General features: G+C 40.4%; 1 protein-coding gene across 2 annotated transcripts in view; it reads left to right on the top strand.

Moving 5' to 3' along the window:
* The first annotated feature begins 1,853 nt into the window (after positions 1 to 1,853).
* LOC127029701 (uncharacterized) overlaps positions 1,854 to 18,181 on the top strand; it is a 29,938-nt gene continuing 13,610 nt past the window's right edge. For both annotated transcript variants that reach the window (XM_050915476.1, XM_050915475.1), the window contains exon 1: positions 1,854 to 1,926. In XM_050915476.1, coding sequence (XP_050771433.1) covers positions 1,868 to 1,926 — 59 coding nt within the window. In that variant the 5' untranslated portion in view covers positions 1,854 to 1,867. The remainder of the gene's footprint in view (positions 1,927 to 18,181) is intronic.

The following is an 18,181-nucleotide window of genomic DNA, read 5'->3' as shown; positions in this document are numbered from 1 at the left end:
CAGGATGACAGCAGTCAGGCAGACAACTGGCTGCTTCATGTCTGTTTTGTTCAGAGATACCATTCTGTGAAGGCAAAGGATTTTTTTTCTCCCTTTCTCTATTTTAAATTAGTAGAAAATGGATACTAAAAGATGTGGTTGACTCTCCTTTTCTGTCAGTTTTCCTAAGATGCATTGCTTTAACTTCAATAAAATCCCTAAAAATGCAGCCTGTCAGTGTGACTTTATTGTTGCCTAACATTGTTGTATTAGGACGTGTCAGGCAACTCTGCCTTAGCCTCTTCATTCCTGTGCTGCTGACTTCTTTCTAGCTGCTGGGTGGTGCTCTACTCATGTCTCCAGCTTCCCATTAACCTCCTTTAATTCCACCTGGACTGATCATCTATTGACTCCTGTTCGAGCTAACTGGGGACTCTTGCACAAATACAATGTTTTTAGGCACTTCAGTGGCAAGCCATGACTTTACAGAAGTTTGAATGGAAAGAGTTCATGGTATAGTCCTGGAGCACTTATATCATGCATGCACCAGACAAGCAACTTTTTCATCATAAAAATGTGGTCATCTTTCCACGTGATTGCTTCTAATATAACATGCATTCAGCAAGCTTCTTCAAACATTTAAGAAATCTACAGGCAATTTCCTTCTCTTCAGTGTTGTTAAGAGATCCTGGTTTGGAGATTTGTGTGTGCTTAGCATCGCATTTCTCACACTCTGAAGCTGACCTGGCTTTCCATGCAGCCTCTCACATGGCAGGCACGAGCATCCCTAGGTGAGAACAAAAATTAGTGCAGGTGAAAATGGCAGAAGGAAGAATTCCCATCCCTTGTTTTGTTTGTACCTAGCAAAGCAGGAATCTCTCCCCTCTTCCTCTTATTTCCCTCTACTGAATTAGTCTGCAAGTTATGTTTTTACTAAAGGGAAAGTTGCCTAAGAAAATTCAGCCAAACATTATAAAGTCTGTGTCCCCTTGGGGCTTATACAGCTGAAAATCTAAGGACAGGTGCTTTCTTTGTTGCAAAGCGATTTATCAAAACTAAGACTAATGTAACCCCATCATTAGGTTGCCACTCTGTTTCTCTGTTGTCAAAAAGACATAGAGAAAGTGGTAGGGTATTTACAAAGTATTACAGAGTCTTCAGCAATTATACGTCTTTAAGGTGTTCTGTCTTTCACTACTTAACTTCTGCTTTTTGTTTTGTTTATGTTCCCTTATCTTCCTGAACCTTTCAGCCTTTAGCAATGTTAGGAGTTGGAGTTACAGAGTGTCACAAGGGAGTCTGACTACCTTTTGTTCCTAGCACCAAATGAGTTGAAAGCCAAGAAAGACAGACTCCTTTTCTTTTCTTCAGACTAATTGTAGAATTGTATTTTAAAGGACAGAGACAAATCTATCCCTGGTTCATTCTGACTTGAATTAACTGTTTTGTTAATCTGAGGTGTATAGGACTTACGAAGAAAAGGTTTTGATTTCATTTGTGCTATCTAGGGATCTCTAGTGTCTTCAGTTGCTCTTTTTTTTATGCCAATACAAAAATAGCATCCAAGGCTTACCAAAGTACTGCATATTTGTTTTGCTCTAGGTGACATTAGCTGTTTTGTTTGTGTTGTTTGTTTGTTTTTTTGTTTTTAATTCAGGTGAAACATTACAAATGTACTAATTCTCTTCTCTGCATGGTTTCAGATTTATACAACACAAAATAAAGTATCCTGCCATAGGGTGATGGACCAGGTGTGCCTAAACTACAGCTGAGTAGTGGCAGGTGCTGCCCCACCCTCTATAAATAGAAAAGAAGGGCTCACAGAAGTTGTTGAGCTGTGATCAGGAAGGGAAATGCTTGGGAAGAGGGCTGTGGGAGAAGCGGAGAGATGCAGGCAGTGACTTGCCTTCCAGAAGTGGAGAGAGACAGAGCAGCGTCAGGTCCAAGGTGAGAACAAAGACATGGCTGACGGAGGGTCAGATGTGTGTTCTGCCTGGGACTGCCAAGGGAATCCATGCACTACCTGGGGTTTTGCTGCTTACATCTAGCACAGGGAAGCTGTGCCATGCCTGTGTGATACCAGTCTGCATTTGGCTATGTGAAGAGCTGCTGGTGCAGAAACGATATGGTGGCTGAGTCTTAAGGGTAACTGTTGGAGTGAAGTAGGGTTATGGGCAGGTTAAGTGAAGAATTTAGAGGAACCCAAGAAAAGCAAACAGTTGTAGAGGTACTCCAGTGTGATCTCTCATTTGGCTAAAAACATGTCTCTAGGCTGGGTTGTGTGTTTTGGTTTAATGCTAAGGTATACTGGCTAAAGCCCTACTCTTAACAAGTGACCTGAATGATGGTTTCTATTTGCTCATTTTTGTGGTTTATGCAGTTCATTAGCTTGTGTTGCTCTGAAGTGTCTGCATTTTCATTTCTTCATTTTTTTTTACTAAGTTGTCCTTTTTACTTTCTGATATCCCTTAAAAAACCCCCTTCATTTAAACTCAAGCCTGAAAAATCCCAAATATTTGAATTCTGTACTAGATTTTAGAGGAGATGAATGCACTTATATTTTCCTTTCACTCTTGCTTTGTTTAAAGATCTCCGATGACAGTGATAAATGGCTACTTGGTGCACTCAGTCAGCCCTTTCTTTTCAGGAAGGGACATGGAGGGGAAAACGTAAAGTGGTAGAGGATGTTTTTAGCACATTGTGCTGTCTCAGAAGCTGGTAGAGAGCAAAGCCAGGTGGAGGCTCAGAGGGACATTCTGTATTGTGCTGTTGAGAGTTTTGAGGGTTTGGCTCTGCTGGGAACTGTGTGTAATTAGGAAACTCACATCTGTGTTGCTTAATTACTAGAGGCCTTTGCAGATACTACCAGTACATTAGGGTTACTGAAAAAGCTCCCTCTAACACCACCAGTCTGGAATTGAGCCCTGTGCAACTTAAGAAAATCTGTAGAAGCTCTGGAAAGCTGGTTTGAAAACTAATAAACATCTAAATATCGGACGCATTCTTCAATCCATAATTGCAGTCTTCTGTATGTATGTACTTAATTTCTAGATGCTCGATATATGAGAATATAGTTTGTGCTGTTTATACATCCATTTTTATAACAAAATTGGCAACTAGAATCCTGCTGTTGATACGCTAGATAGCATATGTGGATTACTTGCCATCTTTTGCTCTGTGCTTAAGTGTTAAGATAATGGTTGTTTTATTATTCTCTGTATATACTTACAGGAATTCAAATGGGAGAATTTAGATATCAAAAAAACCTATTTACCTGTCTCACTAACAGAATTATGTTTAATATATTGATTTTTATTAGAAGCAGATTATTAAATATTAATTAATGAATTTTATAGGTAATTCTGAGCATTTTAAGGGTTGCTGACTTGAAGTACAATTAAGCCAACTCTCTTATAGTTGTTTCCTTTTCTGAGTAGCCTGGTAGTTTGTATATGGAGGGTATTGTGTACTTTCTGTATCTAAGTAAATCTGTTACTGAACCATAAAAATTGTTTTTTAGAGATAAAAACAAATATATTGTTATATCATGCTAATGCTGTCACATTTTTAGTTAATTCATGTTCTAAATTAATTTTAGTATTAAAGTTAATATCAACAAAATTACCATAGAATCATAGCATGGTTTGGGTTGGAAGGGACCTTAAAGATCATCTAGTTCCAACCCCCCTGCCATGGGCAGGGACACCTTCCACTGGACCAGGTTTCTCAAAGCCCCATCCAACCTGGCCTTGAACACTTCCAGGGAGGGGGCATCCACAGCCTCTCTGGGCAACCTGTTCCAGTGCCTCACCACCCTCACAGTAAAGAATTTCTTCCTAGTATGTGATAAAAGGACTATACAACAGCTATATTTTTGTTAGTATTACAGAGAGTAGAACCTAAATTATAAAGCTGAAAACTTGGTAGGTGTAAAATCTAGATTTGAACCAAAAGCAAAGAGTTTCCAAATCCAAAAAGAGTTGAACAGAATTTTGTGACTAATGAAAGGCTATGAGCCTTCCTGCCCCAAATAGGAAATGAACAGTAAAGGGGAAACTTAGTAAAAATTCTCCTTCTTATGGGCTTCAAAGGGCAAAGGTGCATACTACCAGTAATTCCTGTAAAGAGGTAATTTATAGACCTTAGTAATCTTCTTAGGGTAGGTGAAGTTGGGTAAGATAGCATTAATAGCTTCCTGAGGCGCGGCAGGGAATTGGTATCTGCAGGTATACTCCTCTGTTTAAGGTGTTCAGAGCAGTATTTTAGGATGCACACATCAGTGAGCTGGTTTCCTTTGTGCAAGGATAATAAATATGAAATGAAGGGTCGCATGCTCCCCCCTTAATCTTTTTTCCCCCCTTCTGTTTGTAGTTTCAAGTGGAAGATGGCATATGCAGTGAGGTATTCCTCATGTAGTAGCTGTGTAAAATCAGACAGAAATGAGAAATCTATTATGTAGAAAGGTCCCAAATAATTTCATTCTATTTCATTGAGACTAATGTGTGTTGGTACCCCTTTCTTAATTTTCTACAGTAAAGAAGAGAAATTGGTAGGTTCGCATCTTTGGAGTATGTCTGAGTATGTCAAAGTCTGGATATGAAAGAACAACTCCTACAAATTGTCAAACAATTTTTTACTTACTTTATTCACTCCTGCGAATATTGCGTACTGGGCAGCTAGAATGTTTCCTTGTTATAGATCCAGTGATACAATATCCCATTCAAAAAATGATTTCACTTTTAAGTGTAGAAGATAATGTATTTGCTGACATTACGTGGCCTGTCTGATGTCCTAAAGAAAGGAGGGAGGAAAAAAAATGTGACCTGGCAGTAATTTTTCTGTTGTTGTTTTACAATCATGCAGAGACCAAATGAAAGAATCATAGTCTCTGAATCCTTTCCAAAGTCCTTTTATGTTACAGGAACATGCTTAGAGCCATCCTCTGGTAGTGAATGCTTGGGTGAAGAGGAAAGAAGATGAGCCACAGTTCAAATTGTTCTAATATCTTCCTGCTGTTTGTCAGAAGAAGGACCACAAATAGCTGCTCTTCTAACCTATAGTCTGAAAATTAGTTGTGGATGTGTCTTAAATCTCTGCAGTCCGGGGAATGATGATGCTTTTATTAATGTTTTTGTTAGTGCTCCTACACAGCTCACCTCACTCCCCCCACCACGACTGCCCAGTTATTCATGACTCACCTGCAGTGTCTGAGAGTGAATTTCAGCATCTCTGATTTCTCTTCACAAAAAAATTTCAGTATAACTGGACTGTGTGTACCTCCACTCCCTTCTCCAGGTGCTTCTTAAATCTGCTTGGTAACTGACTTCCTCTGTGACGGGTTAAACATCACAAAGTTGGCAGGAAATAGAGTCTAATTTAGAGGATCTTGGCTGCACAGTCATGATCTAAAAAAACTGAGCAGTAGTGGGAAAATCACATAATAAATCATCACTAAAGGAAGAGGCTATGGCTCATTGGAGCTGTACTTACTAAATGGTGGATCGCTGTTTGGAACCGCAGAAAATCTTATACATCCTGTGAAGACAAGTGAAATTTGTCAAGGTGCTTGGAAAAGGAACTTCCACTTGTGATCTAGCAAGCAGTTAACTTCTTGAAGACGGTAACTGGGCTTACTAAAAGCATCTAAGGTTACTGCAGCTGCATGTTAGCATTTCTTCTAGGAGACACCACAAGTACTGTACTGAGCAACATACCATTCCTTTATTGTTTGTTCCATGCAGAGCATAGTAATAAACGGTTTATGCCTACCAGAAAACAGGGAAAATGTTTTCCAAAATAGTCTGGCTTTGAGTTTCATGAGATGCACGTTACAACCGTGACATAGAAGCACAGAAATTGGGACTTCAGCTGTGGAAAGTGCAATTCTCCCTTTCCCCGAAGCAGTTTTCTCTTATTGGTCATGCTGTCTGCCACAGCTGGTGATATTTGGAAAGTGGGTTAAAATGGTTAAAATATTTTGGAATGAGAGATAAAAGGATTCCCACCCCCATCTTATTGGAGAATTCATACAACTGTTTCCGTGGTGTGTCTGTGAAGACTGCTGTGCACTGAAGCAGGATACTGGAATTCTGTGGAAGAAGAAATTCCTTTCAGTTCTTCAGCAACAGAAAGCTGTGTGATCTGACAAAATGCTTTGTTTGCATAGACTCATGACCTAGTTGCCTGAATTCTGGAAGTGGGTCTCCCCGCTGCGCAGGTGGGGATGTCCCATAGCAAGCATGCTGCCTTGCAACTTAAGCATGAGTATACACCATTTCCAAATGGCGCCTGGCTTGGAAGCAAGAGTGAGAAGCTAGGGTAAAAAGGTGAAGGCGAGAAGGGGGAGATAGATGGGAACTTCAAGGAGGCACAAAACGGAGAGCTAGAAAGGGGTTTAGGAGGGACAGGGCAGGCTCTAGAGTTTGAAGGTATCCTTAATTTTCTGTCTCTTCCTGACTTCAGAATATGAATCTTTGAAATCTGAATGTTTTCTCATCTCTGTGGCTTGGCTTTGCAGACAGAGCTCCAGTAGCTGCAGAGGTGTGGGCATGTCTTTGACAAGGGTAGGGCAGGAGTTGTAGCGTGTGCAGTAGAACTCATTGTAGTTACTGTAGTAGCTTTGCTGCGTCTTTGTAATAGCTTTGCTGCATACACAGTTATTCCATGAAGAAGCCGCTTTTAATAACTAACTACTTTAAAGTTGGATTACAAAATGGACATCCTAATTTTATTATAAAACAGCCCTGTTTGTTCTCTCTAGTCAAGCTTAAATTAATAGATGGTCTCTGTGAAATTTTCAGTTGCCTTTCAGCAAATCTGTCTTGCTGTTTTGTGTGCATGTATATATATATTTGTTTTGTCCTACGTACTTAACTTTAATAAGTTTGCCTTTTAGAACAAGTGATGATAATCTTCCCTTTTGCATTAATTCTTGCTGAACAGAAATTGTATTCAGGAATGGAAACTGTCTGCATTCAGACTTGCTCTATTAGAGAGAGCTAAGAAAGAACATCCCATTGTGATCTGTAATTACTGCTTATAGTAATTTTTTCTCCCTACTATTTTTCTTTAAAAAGAGCAGTTTAAAAATATTGTTCCTTCAGTTTTTTCTACTTATTCCTTCCCTCACTCTCCCGGTAGCCATTGCTGTTGTGCTAGGGAGGAAATGAAATCATGGTGTGATGTTTCAACTGCTGCAGGGATAAGTTTTTAACTCCTACGTATTGCTTGTTAAAGTTTACATTTAATGCCAAATATGCTCACTTGAGGCTACGATATTCATGATAGTATTTAGGGCATACTTTAGATAGCTGTTGAGACTGACTCGTCCGGTGTTGATGAAAAGGTTATGGAATGGATATGCGAGCAAAAGTTTACTTCTGTTCCAAGAGGGTATCTGATAAGTGATTAGGGGCTAGGAATCCTTGTATTTATCTCCCCTTTGTTTCACCATTTCCAGCACTCTTCAGATCAAAGTCTGAGCTTGTGTAGTTAGGCAAAACTCTTATATTGAACCAGCTACCTAATTTTTTAGGATTTAGAATGAATTTCAATTCTAGTTATACCCAGTTGCACCCGAACAGACTTCTTATCAAATGGCTTTTATTTATTTGCAGAAATGCAGTGTTACTCAAGGTTTTAATAAGAGGCTGATGTTTCACTGGCCAAAGTAGAAATAGTATGCTTGTTTTGACTCCTGGGGCCTGAAACAGAGGCCTCCCTTCCCTCTCTCCCCACCTCCCCGTGTTTATGGCAGGTGGATCAATCTTTTGTTAAAGACACTCATCTTCAGCATTTTTCTAACAAAATTTTTTGGGGAAAAAAGTTATCACGTACTTCCTGCTGCGTGTGGTTCTGAGACCAGTGACTTGACAAATCCAGCTGTCTGTGCAACAAGAGGCAGCACAACTATGCAGATTTTTTCTGGATTTGCTGAGAAGTTTCAGGTCTTTCTAAGAAACATTAACAGATGAGAGCCTTCTTTCAGATAGTAGAAGAAATATGGAGCATAACATTCAGAGCCCCCAAGTGTGTTGTGGTAGGTCACCGAATAGAATAAAACTGTGCCATAGTCCGGTCATGAATCAACATCAGATTTGTCCCTTAGCTACAGTGTATGTTACTGATAGCACTTGCTCTCTCCCTTTGCATCTTCCCTCCCTCCTACTCTCCCTTCACCTCACATCAGGTAGCTGTAGGACTAACAATGAGAAATACATTACGATATGTCATCTTTGAGATCTGATGATTAAACGTCTTAAACCACTTGCATAGAACAAGTGTAGGGGGTTGAAATTTTCCTTGTAATTTGATTTTTTTTTTTTGTCTGTTAAATCTTTGAAGTGCTCTCAGTCTATCTAAACTCAAATGTGTATCTCAACTTGAAATACCTCGTTCACAGCTTTGTGTAGCAGTGTAACTCAGTATAACTCAGCTACTGGAATGAGTTCAGCAGACAGCCACCAAAATGGCTGGAGCAATTCTCTTGTAGGAGAGGCTGAGGGAGTTGGGCTTGTTAAGCATGGGGGAGAGATGACTTTGGGGTGTATATAGTGGCAGCCTTCCCCTACCTATGTGGATGCTATAGAGAAGAGGCAGTGCAAGGTGGGAAGATGAGGGGCAACGGACACAACTTGAAACGAGGTTCAGACTGGATATAAAGAGAAACTTTTTCCCCATGAGGACAGTGAGGTGTTGCCCAGAGCAGTTGTGCAATCTCCAGCATTGGAGGGTTTCAAGATCAAAATTAATCAAGCCCTGAGCCATGTGGTCTGATCCTATGGCTTGACCTTGGTCTCAGTGGGAGGTTGGACTAGAGATCTCCAATCCAAATTATCCTATGAATCACTTTCTACTAACAGAAAATAGAAGCAGATTTTGGCTGTCAGCCTTGATTAGAAGAATGAAATCAGGAATTAGTTGATGGATGTCAAATAGGGGATAAATCTTTATTATTTACTTTGCTTTTTCTGATACTGTTTGGACAGTTCACAGTTGCAACAAACAATGACAATGGTGGTGAAATAGTCTTTCAGGCAGACACTTCCCACAAAAGTTTATTCTAAGGAATGTCTTTCTTGGTCTGTAGTCCCTGCACATGTTCCATGTCGCTTCTGGCCTTTCTGCCAGTGCTTCTGTTTTGACCTCATGCACCTTGCTCTGTGCCTTTGACACTTGAAGAATGGTGCTTGCTTATTTGAACTTAATGCAGTCTAGCAGCAAACACTTCTCTGCCATGTGCAAGTTATGAAGGGTTACAGAAGGGTAGCAAGGATACAGTACAACAGTAGATGGCACAACAGTTTGATAGACTTTCACCTTTAAGAACCTTGCTCCTCAAAGATTTTTTTTCTTTTTAATTGCTAACAAGACTCAGTTAAAATGATATTAATCAAGTTTAGAGGAGAAATGTTAATCTCATATAATCCTCATTCCACCTCCTGTAGTGGAGATGAGGAGAGGAATGCTAGCTGAATAATGGATGCTTTAGATTAGGATTCAGTTATGCATGGAGCTTGTAGATAAAACTTTTTCAAAGTGGGAAATGCTTAAAAAGTTAAGTGTGTGCTTCTCTTTGAAACCCAGCCTTCCTCTGCTTAACTAGCCAAGCTATAGTAGAACAGTGCTACTGAACTCAGTATTAAAATTATATCACAATTTTAATGATAAATCAATAGAGAACATTTACTACTTAGAAAATCTAATGGATCTTGTGCCATTAAAGGTTACTAATGACTTTTAGCGCTGTGTGCAAAAGTGTATCCAATGTTCAAAATAAAATAAGGAAGAAATGGTTGTGTTATAGAAAACTGTGTATTATTTTCCATGAAATAATCACTCGGCTCAAATGTACCTAGGCATGTGGCTTAAAGGCTGACCACCATCTTATCCTTGGGAGGATAGATCTTTGCATTTATGTACAAATTCTGATTTGGATTACTGATATAGAATATGGTTTTGGTTTAGCTCTTTAATAACATGAAGTGATAGATTCAATTTAAAAAAAAAGACATGTACAGGAAAGAGAGAGGAAATACCAAAACCAGGTCATGTGGTAGATGTATTTAATGCAGTATTATCAAGACATATTTAACTTTTATGAGCACTTTTAATAGAATTTTTGTTGCCTCTCAACCTGAATGTATCTAAAAGGACTGTTGGAAGAAATATCTCCATAGCAATGTTTTCCAAAGAATTTAACAACAGTTGTTTTGCTCAACAGGAGGGAGCAGCATACTTTTATTATCTTTGTTTAATGGCAACCTCATTCAGGCCTGAGGTTTTTAAGTGCTCCCACATAACAAATGATAAATAACAAGACCAAAGAAGACACTAGTATCAGCAAGATTACAGGCTGTCTCTCCTTTTGCAGTAGAAGTGTGTGCTTGTTTTTTATTGTAGTCTTCTGGCTGATTTTACTCCCTGGATTGTTTCAGAATAGTTCTTCCCACTCACTGGTTACCAAGGAACTGTTTGATATCTTGTTTTTACCACCCAGTTATAATTCTTCTGAAAGGAGATTTCATTGTCACAGTGATTGAAACGATTCTTGATGGAGAACCTCTCCCTAGACCAGCATTGAGAACAGCAGGAACATTGATTGCTGCTGCTTCTAAATTTTGTGTCTGTGAGAACATCTTAGGAAATTTCTTTGCATGAAGACAACGTGTGTGATAGACGCAGCAGCACACCTCTGCTAGTGGTAACTATCAAAGAGAGTTGTGCTTTCACTGACTTCACACTAGGACAGCTTTGCTTAAGCCTCACTGATGTTATCTCACATTAGGACAGATGATACCAGAATTACTACCTTTAATCTACCTTCACAGGTGGCAGACATGACTGGGCTCAACCAGATAATCTGTAAAAAGCCAAGCACACAGGATGCTAAATTCCTCTCTGTGCCTCTAGTTCTCATTGATGGTAGTATCTTCCAGTGGCAAGCTGTTGTGCTATGATGTGCACAGCCATGGTTATGAAAACAACCATAGCTGAATCACATTGCTGAAGAAGGAACTGTCTTTTTCTAAATGCCTTCAACTGAAAGTTTTAAGGAGAGGGCTGGATCTGTGTCCTGGCCCTTGCTTCTGTGAAGAAGAGTTTGGGACAACCTGGTTTTAAGAAACACAACCCAGAATTAAAATATAGACTCTGAAAAGTACATCTGGCCCCGCTGCCCATTTTCCTAGATATCCTTGAGTTAGAAGTGGTAATGTTCTAGCTGTCTGCAATTTAACTTCGTATCTTTTTAAAAAAAAAACAGCCAGATTTGGGTATTGGAGACAGAACAACTTTTACAATTGTGAACTGCTGTGTTGTGTCGTGGTGTTGCCCTGGTGACACTTGCATCCTACTGTAGGACACGGTGGGATTCTGCACCTCTGGAGAGGTGCACCTCCAGTCTTCATAGGATGTGGTATTACTCTGGCAGATATACCTAGATTTTAGTTTTCCTATGAATCGGCCTGCCTAAGCATAACTGCAGTGTATCTGTGGTCCTCATTCTGCAAATGGAGGACTTGTATAAATTCACCGCACCCTCTTGCTGTACTAAAATTGGAGCTTTTTTCACAGGCTTGCACTTTCATTTTGAAGGTTCTTTGGTGATTTGGGATTGGGGGATAGTTGTCTTCATCTTCCAGGCCAGAGAAATGTAACAGGCACCACTGGAAGGGTATCAACAATGTCTTTAACTTTCCAAGCACCTATAAAACTTTGAAGCAGATGTTAATTGCTAAACAGTATAGCATGAAAGTGGAAAATGGCTTCATCGCTGCTTTGGGTTTTGCTGATTGCCTGTCAGTGATTTTTGCTGCTGTTTTGATGTCTGAATATTAAAATTGCCATGAGAGGGGCACATGGTGTCTTATCTACTTAGCTGTTCTTGAATGCTGATCTTAGTATTTGTAATGGCAAGAAGCCAAAACTTTCAGATTTGATTCAGTATCTGCTTTCTACTGCTGCAAACAGCAAGTGGTTCTGATGAAGTGTCATTGTTTTAAAACTTGAGTAAGCAGCCAAAGAATCAGGTCCTGTGCATGCGCATCAGAATAGATATCTGAATAAAATTCAGCCTGTTGTCCTCTTTGTGGGGTAAATTAAACCGAGGCAACCTGAAGACACAACTCAGAAATGGAAGAGGCTGCATTGGAGCTATGCTATGTCTAGTCCAGTGTCATTTAGTGTTGGCTATTTCTACAGGCTTCTAGAAAAGCTGTAAGCTTCCTGCCACAGGTAAGGGCCAGATATACTGATGAGTTTATACATCTAAGCACCCAGTGGATTACTTTCATTTGAAAGAAGTAAAGTTTGATATCCACGATTTCCTCTTCCTCTTCCTGCTGGCTGCCTCCCTCTATGCAAAAGGCAGTGGCAAGACTCATAATGTAAACAGGGCCAGAATTTTGTCATGGATTGCAAAAACATGCACATGCTATAGAGATTCAAGAACAAAAAACCTAAACCTTTCCCTTTTCTATATGGATGTGTACCTTCTAGGGCTAGTTTGTCAAATTTAGCTTACACAGAAATCCCTGTTCAGTAGGAGAAAAAAAATCAATGTAATGTCTGTCTGCTGCTAAAATTTTGGCATAAACCTAATCTTTCAAGTATCTGCTGCCTTTGACATTATATTTTAGAAATATTTTTCATGTGTAATTTCTGTGCTTTAGCCCCATCTTCACCCCTGCCCATCCCCACAAGGGATAGATTATATGTAACGCTTCTGTAGCAATCCAGCAAAAGATTGCTACACTGCTCTGTGAGCATGTAAAGCTCCATTATAAATTCCAGCTGTGGCCACATCAGCAAAATGTGTTTTAAAACACTTCATTAATAATAGCTGATGTCTTTAAACCTTAGATTAGTCAATTATGCATGACATAATAGTTTGAATATTGTTAAATGATTTCATGGAATCAATCTTCTCAGGAAAGGGGGAGAGAGATCCATTTAATTTTGCAGAAGTAATTATCCTATTTAAAAAGTTACAAAAAGGAGGGGTGGGGTGGATCAAGAGCTCTATATGCTGCTGTAAATCTGTGGTTGCTTTGAAGTAGCTGGAGTTGCAGCATTTTAGCTATTAACTTCCAAGCTAATTTCTGCTCTCAAAATCCATTTCAGCATTGTGGCTACTTCTGTTTCCACGGGAGAATAAAACTTATTTCAGTGCCCTGCAGGTAATTTCAGCTGTCTGGTAGATCTTCTAATTGTGCATTTCTGTGGTGTGCCTAACCTCACACATCCCCTTTGTTGTGTCTTCTCCTGTAGAAGCCATGTAAACTCTGACTTGATGATGTCAGAGATTAGACAAAAAAACCCCTTTGCTTTTCTGGAGTACTGAGTTACCTATTAAATGAACCACTAAATAAATCACTACCTATTAAATGAAATAGGAAGTGATTATCGCATATGTCATGGGGGAGCTTGAGTTGGCCACAAGAACAATGTCTCAGCACTTGGTGACGTGTAACCTAAAATTTATTTACTAGTAAAGGCAGGTATAGTGGGTGGATAGCAATTTCTATTTTATGACACACTTCACACACTCATACCAATGTAGGCTCCTGCCTTCTGGTCCAGTTTAGATGGAGGCCAGGGGCCTGGGAAATGAGTTGCTCGCTCTGTTTGCCCAGCTGACATGCAGGGTCCCAGCTGCCAGCCTTGTCCCTACCTCTTTGTAAGGTGCAGCCTTTTACATGGCGTGAGGTGCCTGGGTTAAGTATTCCCCCACCGAGGATTGTCTCTGCCATTGCCCTCTGGTCTCCCATCCCAAACGTGTTACAAAATGCGTGTATTTTGCAACAGGTAGATATGTTAATTTATTGCTTCCTTGTTTTCCAGCATATACTGTACTATCAGAGCCAGGCAGATGCAGCCAAGGTCTCATTTATTTGGGTGGTGCTTTTGGGTAGGCTTCACACTGTGACACTTAGATCTGCAAAAATCTGAACACAACTTGTGGTGTGTTTTTTTTTCTTTTCGCTTGCTGACATTCCAGGGACAGTTTTTGGCAGAGGGTGCTGCAGAAAAGCTTTCAAAGCAGGCAGGCCATCTGTAGAAATAGAATCAGCTGCTGAGACAAGAGTGGGCAGAGAGATTTTAATGTGATGCTCATTTTCTCAGGACTAAATCAACAGCTGTCTCTGCTTTTGAAGCTTGTCTGATGACTTTGAGAATCTAGCTTTTTTTTTTTTCCCTTTTTTTCCTGTGGATGCTTTCTAAGATGTGCACATGGAAGCTGTTCTGCATCCTTAGTAGGATGAATTTGTGTCTGTGTAAATGATGGCTTCCCTTTTTGAGGGTCCAAGGATAATACAATGGTACAAAGATATGAAGTTTCTCTAAATAAAACAAAATAAATTCAACCATGTAAAATCAGTGGTGGATGTGGTATTTGCAGGTGAGAAATGTGCATGTATCTGTCTTGGTTGTATGAAAACATTACTAATGTTTCCAAGAGTGCTAAGAATGAACACTGATGTTAAAAAGTAGGATTTTTATTTGGTAAGTGCATCTTGTTCTTTCTACTTCAGATTGTGAACTTTTCTGAGTTTTACAGGTTCTGCTGACCCCCACTGGCATCTCAATTTTAGATTTTTAGTGGACTGTTGAGTTTTGGGTGAGATTATTTTTCATTCTCTGACACATTTTGTTCAGTGTCGTTTCTTTTATTTTTTTTTTTTGTTTAACATCCCACCCGCCCCTTCCCCAGTAGTTGCTAATTTTAATACTTAGCCTTGTACATTTGTCATCTTGTAGCAGTCATTTGTCTTGTAGTGCTGAATATCTGTGCTGGAAACCGTGCTGGGGAAAGATATGGTATGTTGACACCATTCTGGTTTGATCCCCGTAGTGCTGCATGATGGAAGGACATGCATGCTGCTTAGATTGGAAGAGTGCCAGAAGCAGAACATCCTTTCTGTATATCGATTAACAAAGGGAATAGTCAGATAACAGGCCTGTTTCAAACACTTGCTTTTTTGCTTGAGACAGGATTTGTTTTGCATAATCACTGAAATAATTTGAAATCTACAAAAGACATCAAATTTTATTCACCTGTTAGCTTTAAGGCGTACTTTTGCCTTGCATGTATGAACTTAAACAGCTTGGACTAATTTCTGACTCATGGACCCTTGCTTTGTCTGATGTTTACAGACAGAGGTTAAGATCTTTGGTCTATAAAGCCTTCACAGACGAGACAAGTTAACTGCATCCCTGTAAAGCCTTAAAAATTCACTAGGCAGTACGTTTCCTGTCCAGGTCATTCAGAGGAGAGGAGACTATTTAGAATGTACTGCCACCCACCCTGGGATTTTGCTGGGATGCTAAGCATGCTTTATAGAGCTTGCCTTTGAACCACAGGTGTTTGGTATGTGGCCTGTGTTATGGCAGGTCAGAGCCAGAGGGATTTCTGAGTCTTTTGTTGCTGAGAATTAATGGCATGATCCCTGCTTTTTAAGTAGGTGGAATTTACAATCTTGTCGAGGCAGGGGACGTGGAAGACCACTGCCTCTGTAAGAGCGTGGTGTGCCGAGGGTGGGATAAAAGGGAACTCGTGTGCATAACTGAGTGGTTTGCTTGCTGATGATACCTAGGCTTGATGAGACCTAGGAGTCTTTCACTTCTGAACAGCAGCAGGCCCTCATTGAAAGAGAAAGTAGCATCTTGTGCTTTTAGAGGTCACTGTTACTTTCTTCTGCTATTTCTTTGGTCCACTAGTGCTTTGTGTCCATAGAGGACTTGCTCAACCATGTTATCGCCAGGGTCTGATCAGACTTTCCAAAAATGACTAGAGTAAGATTGCCTTTCTCTAACACCCTGCAGGCCAATCCTGCTACTTGCTCTCTCTCTTACTCCAGGGGGCCAGGTAGATTCCCCATACCTTCTCAGAGGGCTTTGGGAGAGTATCAGTCTTCAAGAGTATCTAAATATATTTTGTTTTTTAAATGTAGAATGCTATTCGAAGTGTCCTCTGTTGAGAAGGCAACCAGAGATCAGAGCTAGTGGCAACTTATGGCCTAATGCTCTCTTAAGAGTCAACCAACTTTAATTTTGATTGTTCAGTGGGACTTGACTATACTGTTAGTAGGGGTTCTTTGCTGACAGTGGAAGTCCTCTATTTTGTAATCTTGTTGCTGCCATTTTAACTCTAAGCCACTGGAAAGTCTATATTCTTTGTTTCTGGGAGAGGCTTTTTCAGTTTGTCTTGCATAATACATTTATCTCTAGATAACCTGGGTAGTTGTAGCTGCTTCTCTATCCCATGGTGAACTGCAGTCTTCAGTAAAGCAGAACATCCTGACAGTGTGTTTCCTGCACCACTGGCTTTGTGTGTTACTGACCATGTCTTAGAAGAATTATTTTTCAGGAGAATTATGAAAAACTCAAGGAAAATGTATCCTAGTGCCTAGAGCACTCAGGTAGAGGTGGTCTGTGTCTGTGGTGACAAATCAGGATTGATATCTGGGCTTTTTCAGCTCAGAGAAGAAATGGCCTCAGCAGGACCTGAGAGCAGCCTGCCTATACCGATGGAGAGGTCATCAAGCAGATGGAGCCAGGCTCTTCACAGCAGTGCATGGCAGGAGGATGAGAGATGGGCAGGATTTGAAATGAGCAGTTTAGACTGGATATAAGGAAAAACTATCCCCCCCTCAAGGAAGTGAGGTGGAGCAGTTACCCAGAGTGTTTGTGCAGCCTCCAGCCTTGGAGGGTTTAGATTTGACTGGATCAAGCCCTGAGCAACCTGGTCTGATCCTACAGCTGAACGTGCTTTGAGCAGGAGGTTGGACTAGAGACCTCCTGAGGTCCCTTACAAACTGAATTACCCTATGATCTTATTAGTCACAGACCTTCTGAAGACAGCATAAGGCAGGCACTTGGTTTTCTAGCCTGTAGGGTTCAGGGGTTTGATTTTAATCACTTGTGGGGAAGTTCATGTGGCCTTCTCCTGGTAATTAGGCTGTGCTTAGGCCAGATAGCGCAGCCTCCCTGCCGGATGCTGTGCCCAGCCTGCACCCAGTGAAGGGACGGGCAGCAGTGGGGGTGCTGTGCTGCTGCAGCACCCACATTGCCCATGGGAGGATGTGCCAGGAAGGAACCTGTGCACCCTGGGGGGGGGGGGGGGGGGAAGGGGTGTGTGTGTGTAGCACACAGGGTTGGTGTGCATGGGTGTAGGTGATTACAGCTTTTTGGGACTGGTTACAGAAGGGTGTTTAGACATTTATGGATGTTCATTAACATTTTGTAAGTGTCTAGTGTTGTGGTTTATCTGTTGTATTGTTGATATTGATTCTGAATATATAGTTCTCTGCTTCCCAGTTAATTACATGTTGTTAATAAATCAATAAGTGCCTTTGATCCTGATTTGATTTAAGTCACGTGAGCTGAGCAGTTTTTTCCTGCAACAGTCACTTTCACCTCCATCACTGCATTTTTACAGAGTGATAGGACTCCAAATTGCTTAGTGCTTTTTGATGGTTCTGTTTACACAGTTTTCTTCAGTAAGCATCCCCAAAACAGTAAGAGGATGTTAAATTTTGGAAGATAAACGAGACTATTGACCTTTTAATGACAGGAACACTTGCACAGGACAGGAACAGTAGGCGTCTGCAAACAAATCCACTTTCCTTTCCATTTTGTCCTCATGGGAGGGGATCTTTCTGCCAGTTTTTCCTCTCAATCTGATTACCTGGTAGTGGCTCTCGAGTGCTGCAAATGCTACAATGTGAGGACACAAGGGGACGGAATTTTATTCCTGCTCTTCAAAGGACTCTCCCAGCCTAGATTAATGCTGTAGGGTCCAACTGAATGGGTGTCTCTGACTTTCTCTCTTTTTTCTGCCTGTGTTGTCTGTGCTCTGGGAAAGTTTAACCCATCCCTTTACCTGACCCAATTTGCAAGTAAAGAGGACACCTTTTTCTGTAGTGACCAGCTGCATCTTTCATAAAGGAATATGACACAAAGTAAATTAAAATGTGTAAATCATATACCATCTATCACAGCAGTGTTTCAATTTTTCTGTCTGAAATATATTTTTCTCAGGTTTTTCTTTATTCCCTTTGGAGCAAGAAGGAAAAAAAATTGACCTATATTCTTATTTTTAAAGGCATTTTAGAATGAACAAACTTGTTCATGAAAATGTGTCACCCCCTCCAGCAAATTTTGAAAAGCTGAATTTGCTGTTGTTGCCCTAAGGTGAGGG

The sequence above is a fragment of the Gymnogyps californianus genome, chromosome 1 (genome assembly GCF_018139145.2).
Source record: "Gymnogyps californianus isolate 813 chromosome 1, ASM1813914v2, whole genome shotgun sequence".
Taxonomy (NCBI): domain Eukaryota; kingdom Metazoa; phylum Chordata; class Aves; order Accipitriformes; family Cathartidae; genus Gymnogyps; species Gymnogyps californianus.
The sequence above is the reverse complement of the archived record's forward strand: the minus strand, read 5'-3'. Positions and strand labels throughout refer to the sequence as shown.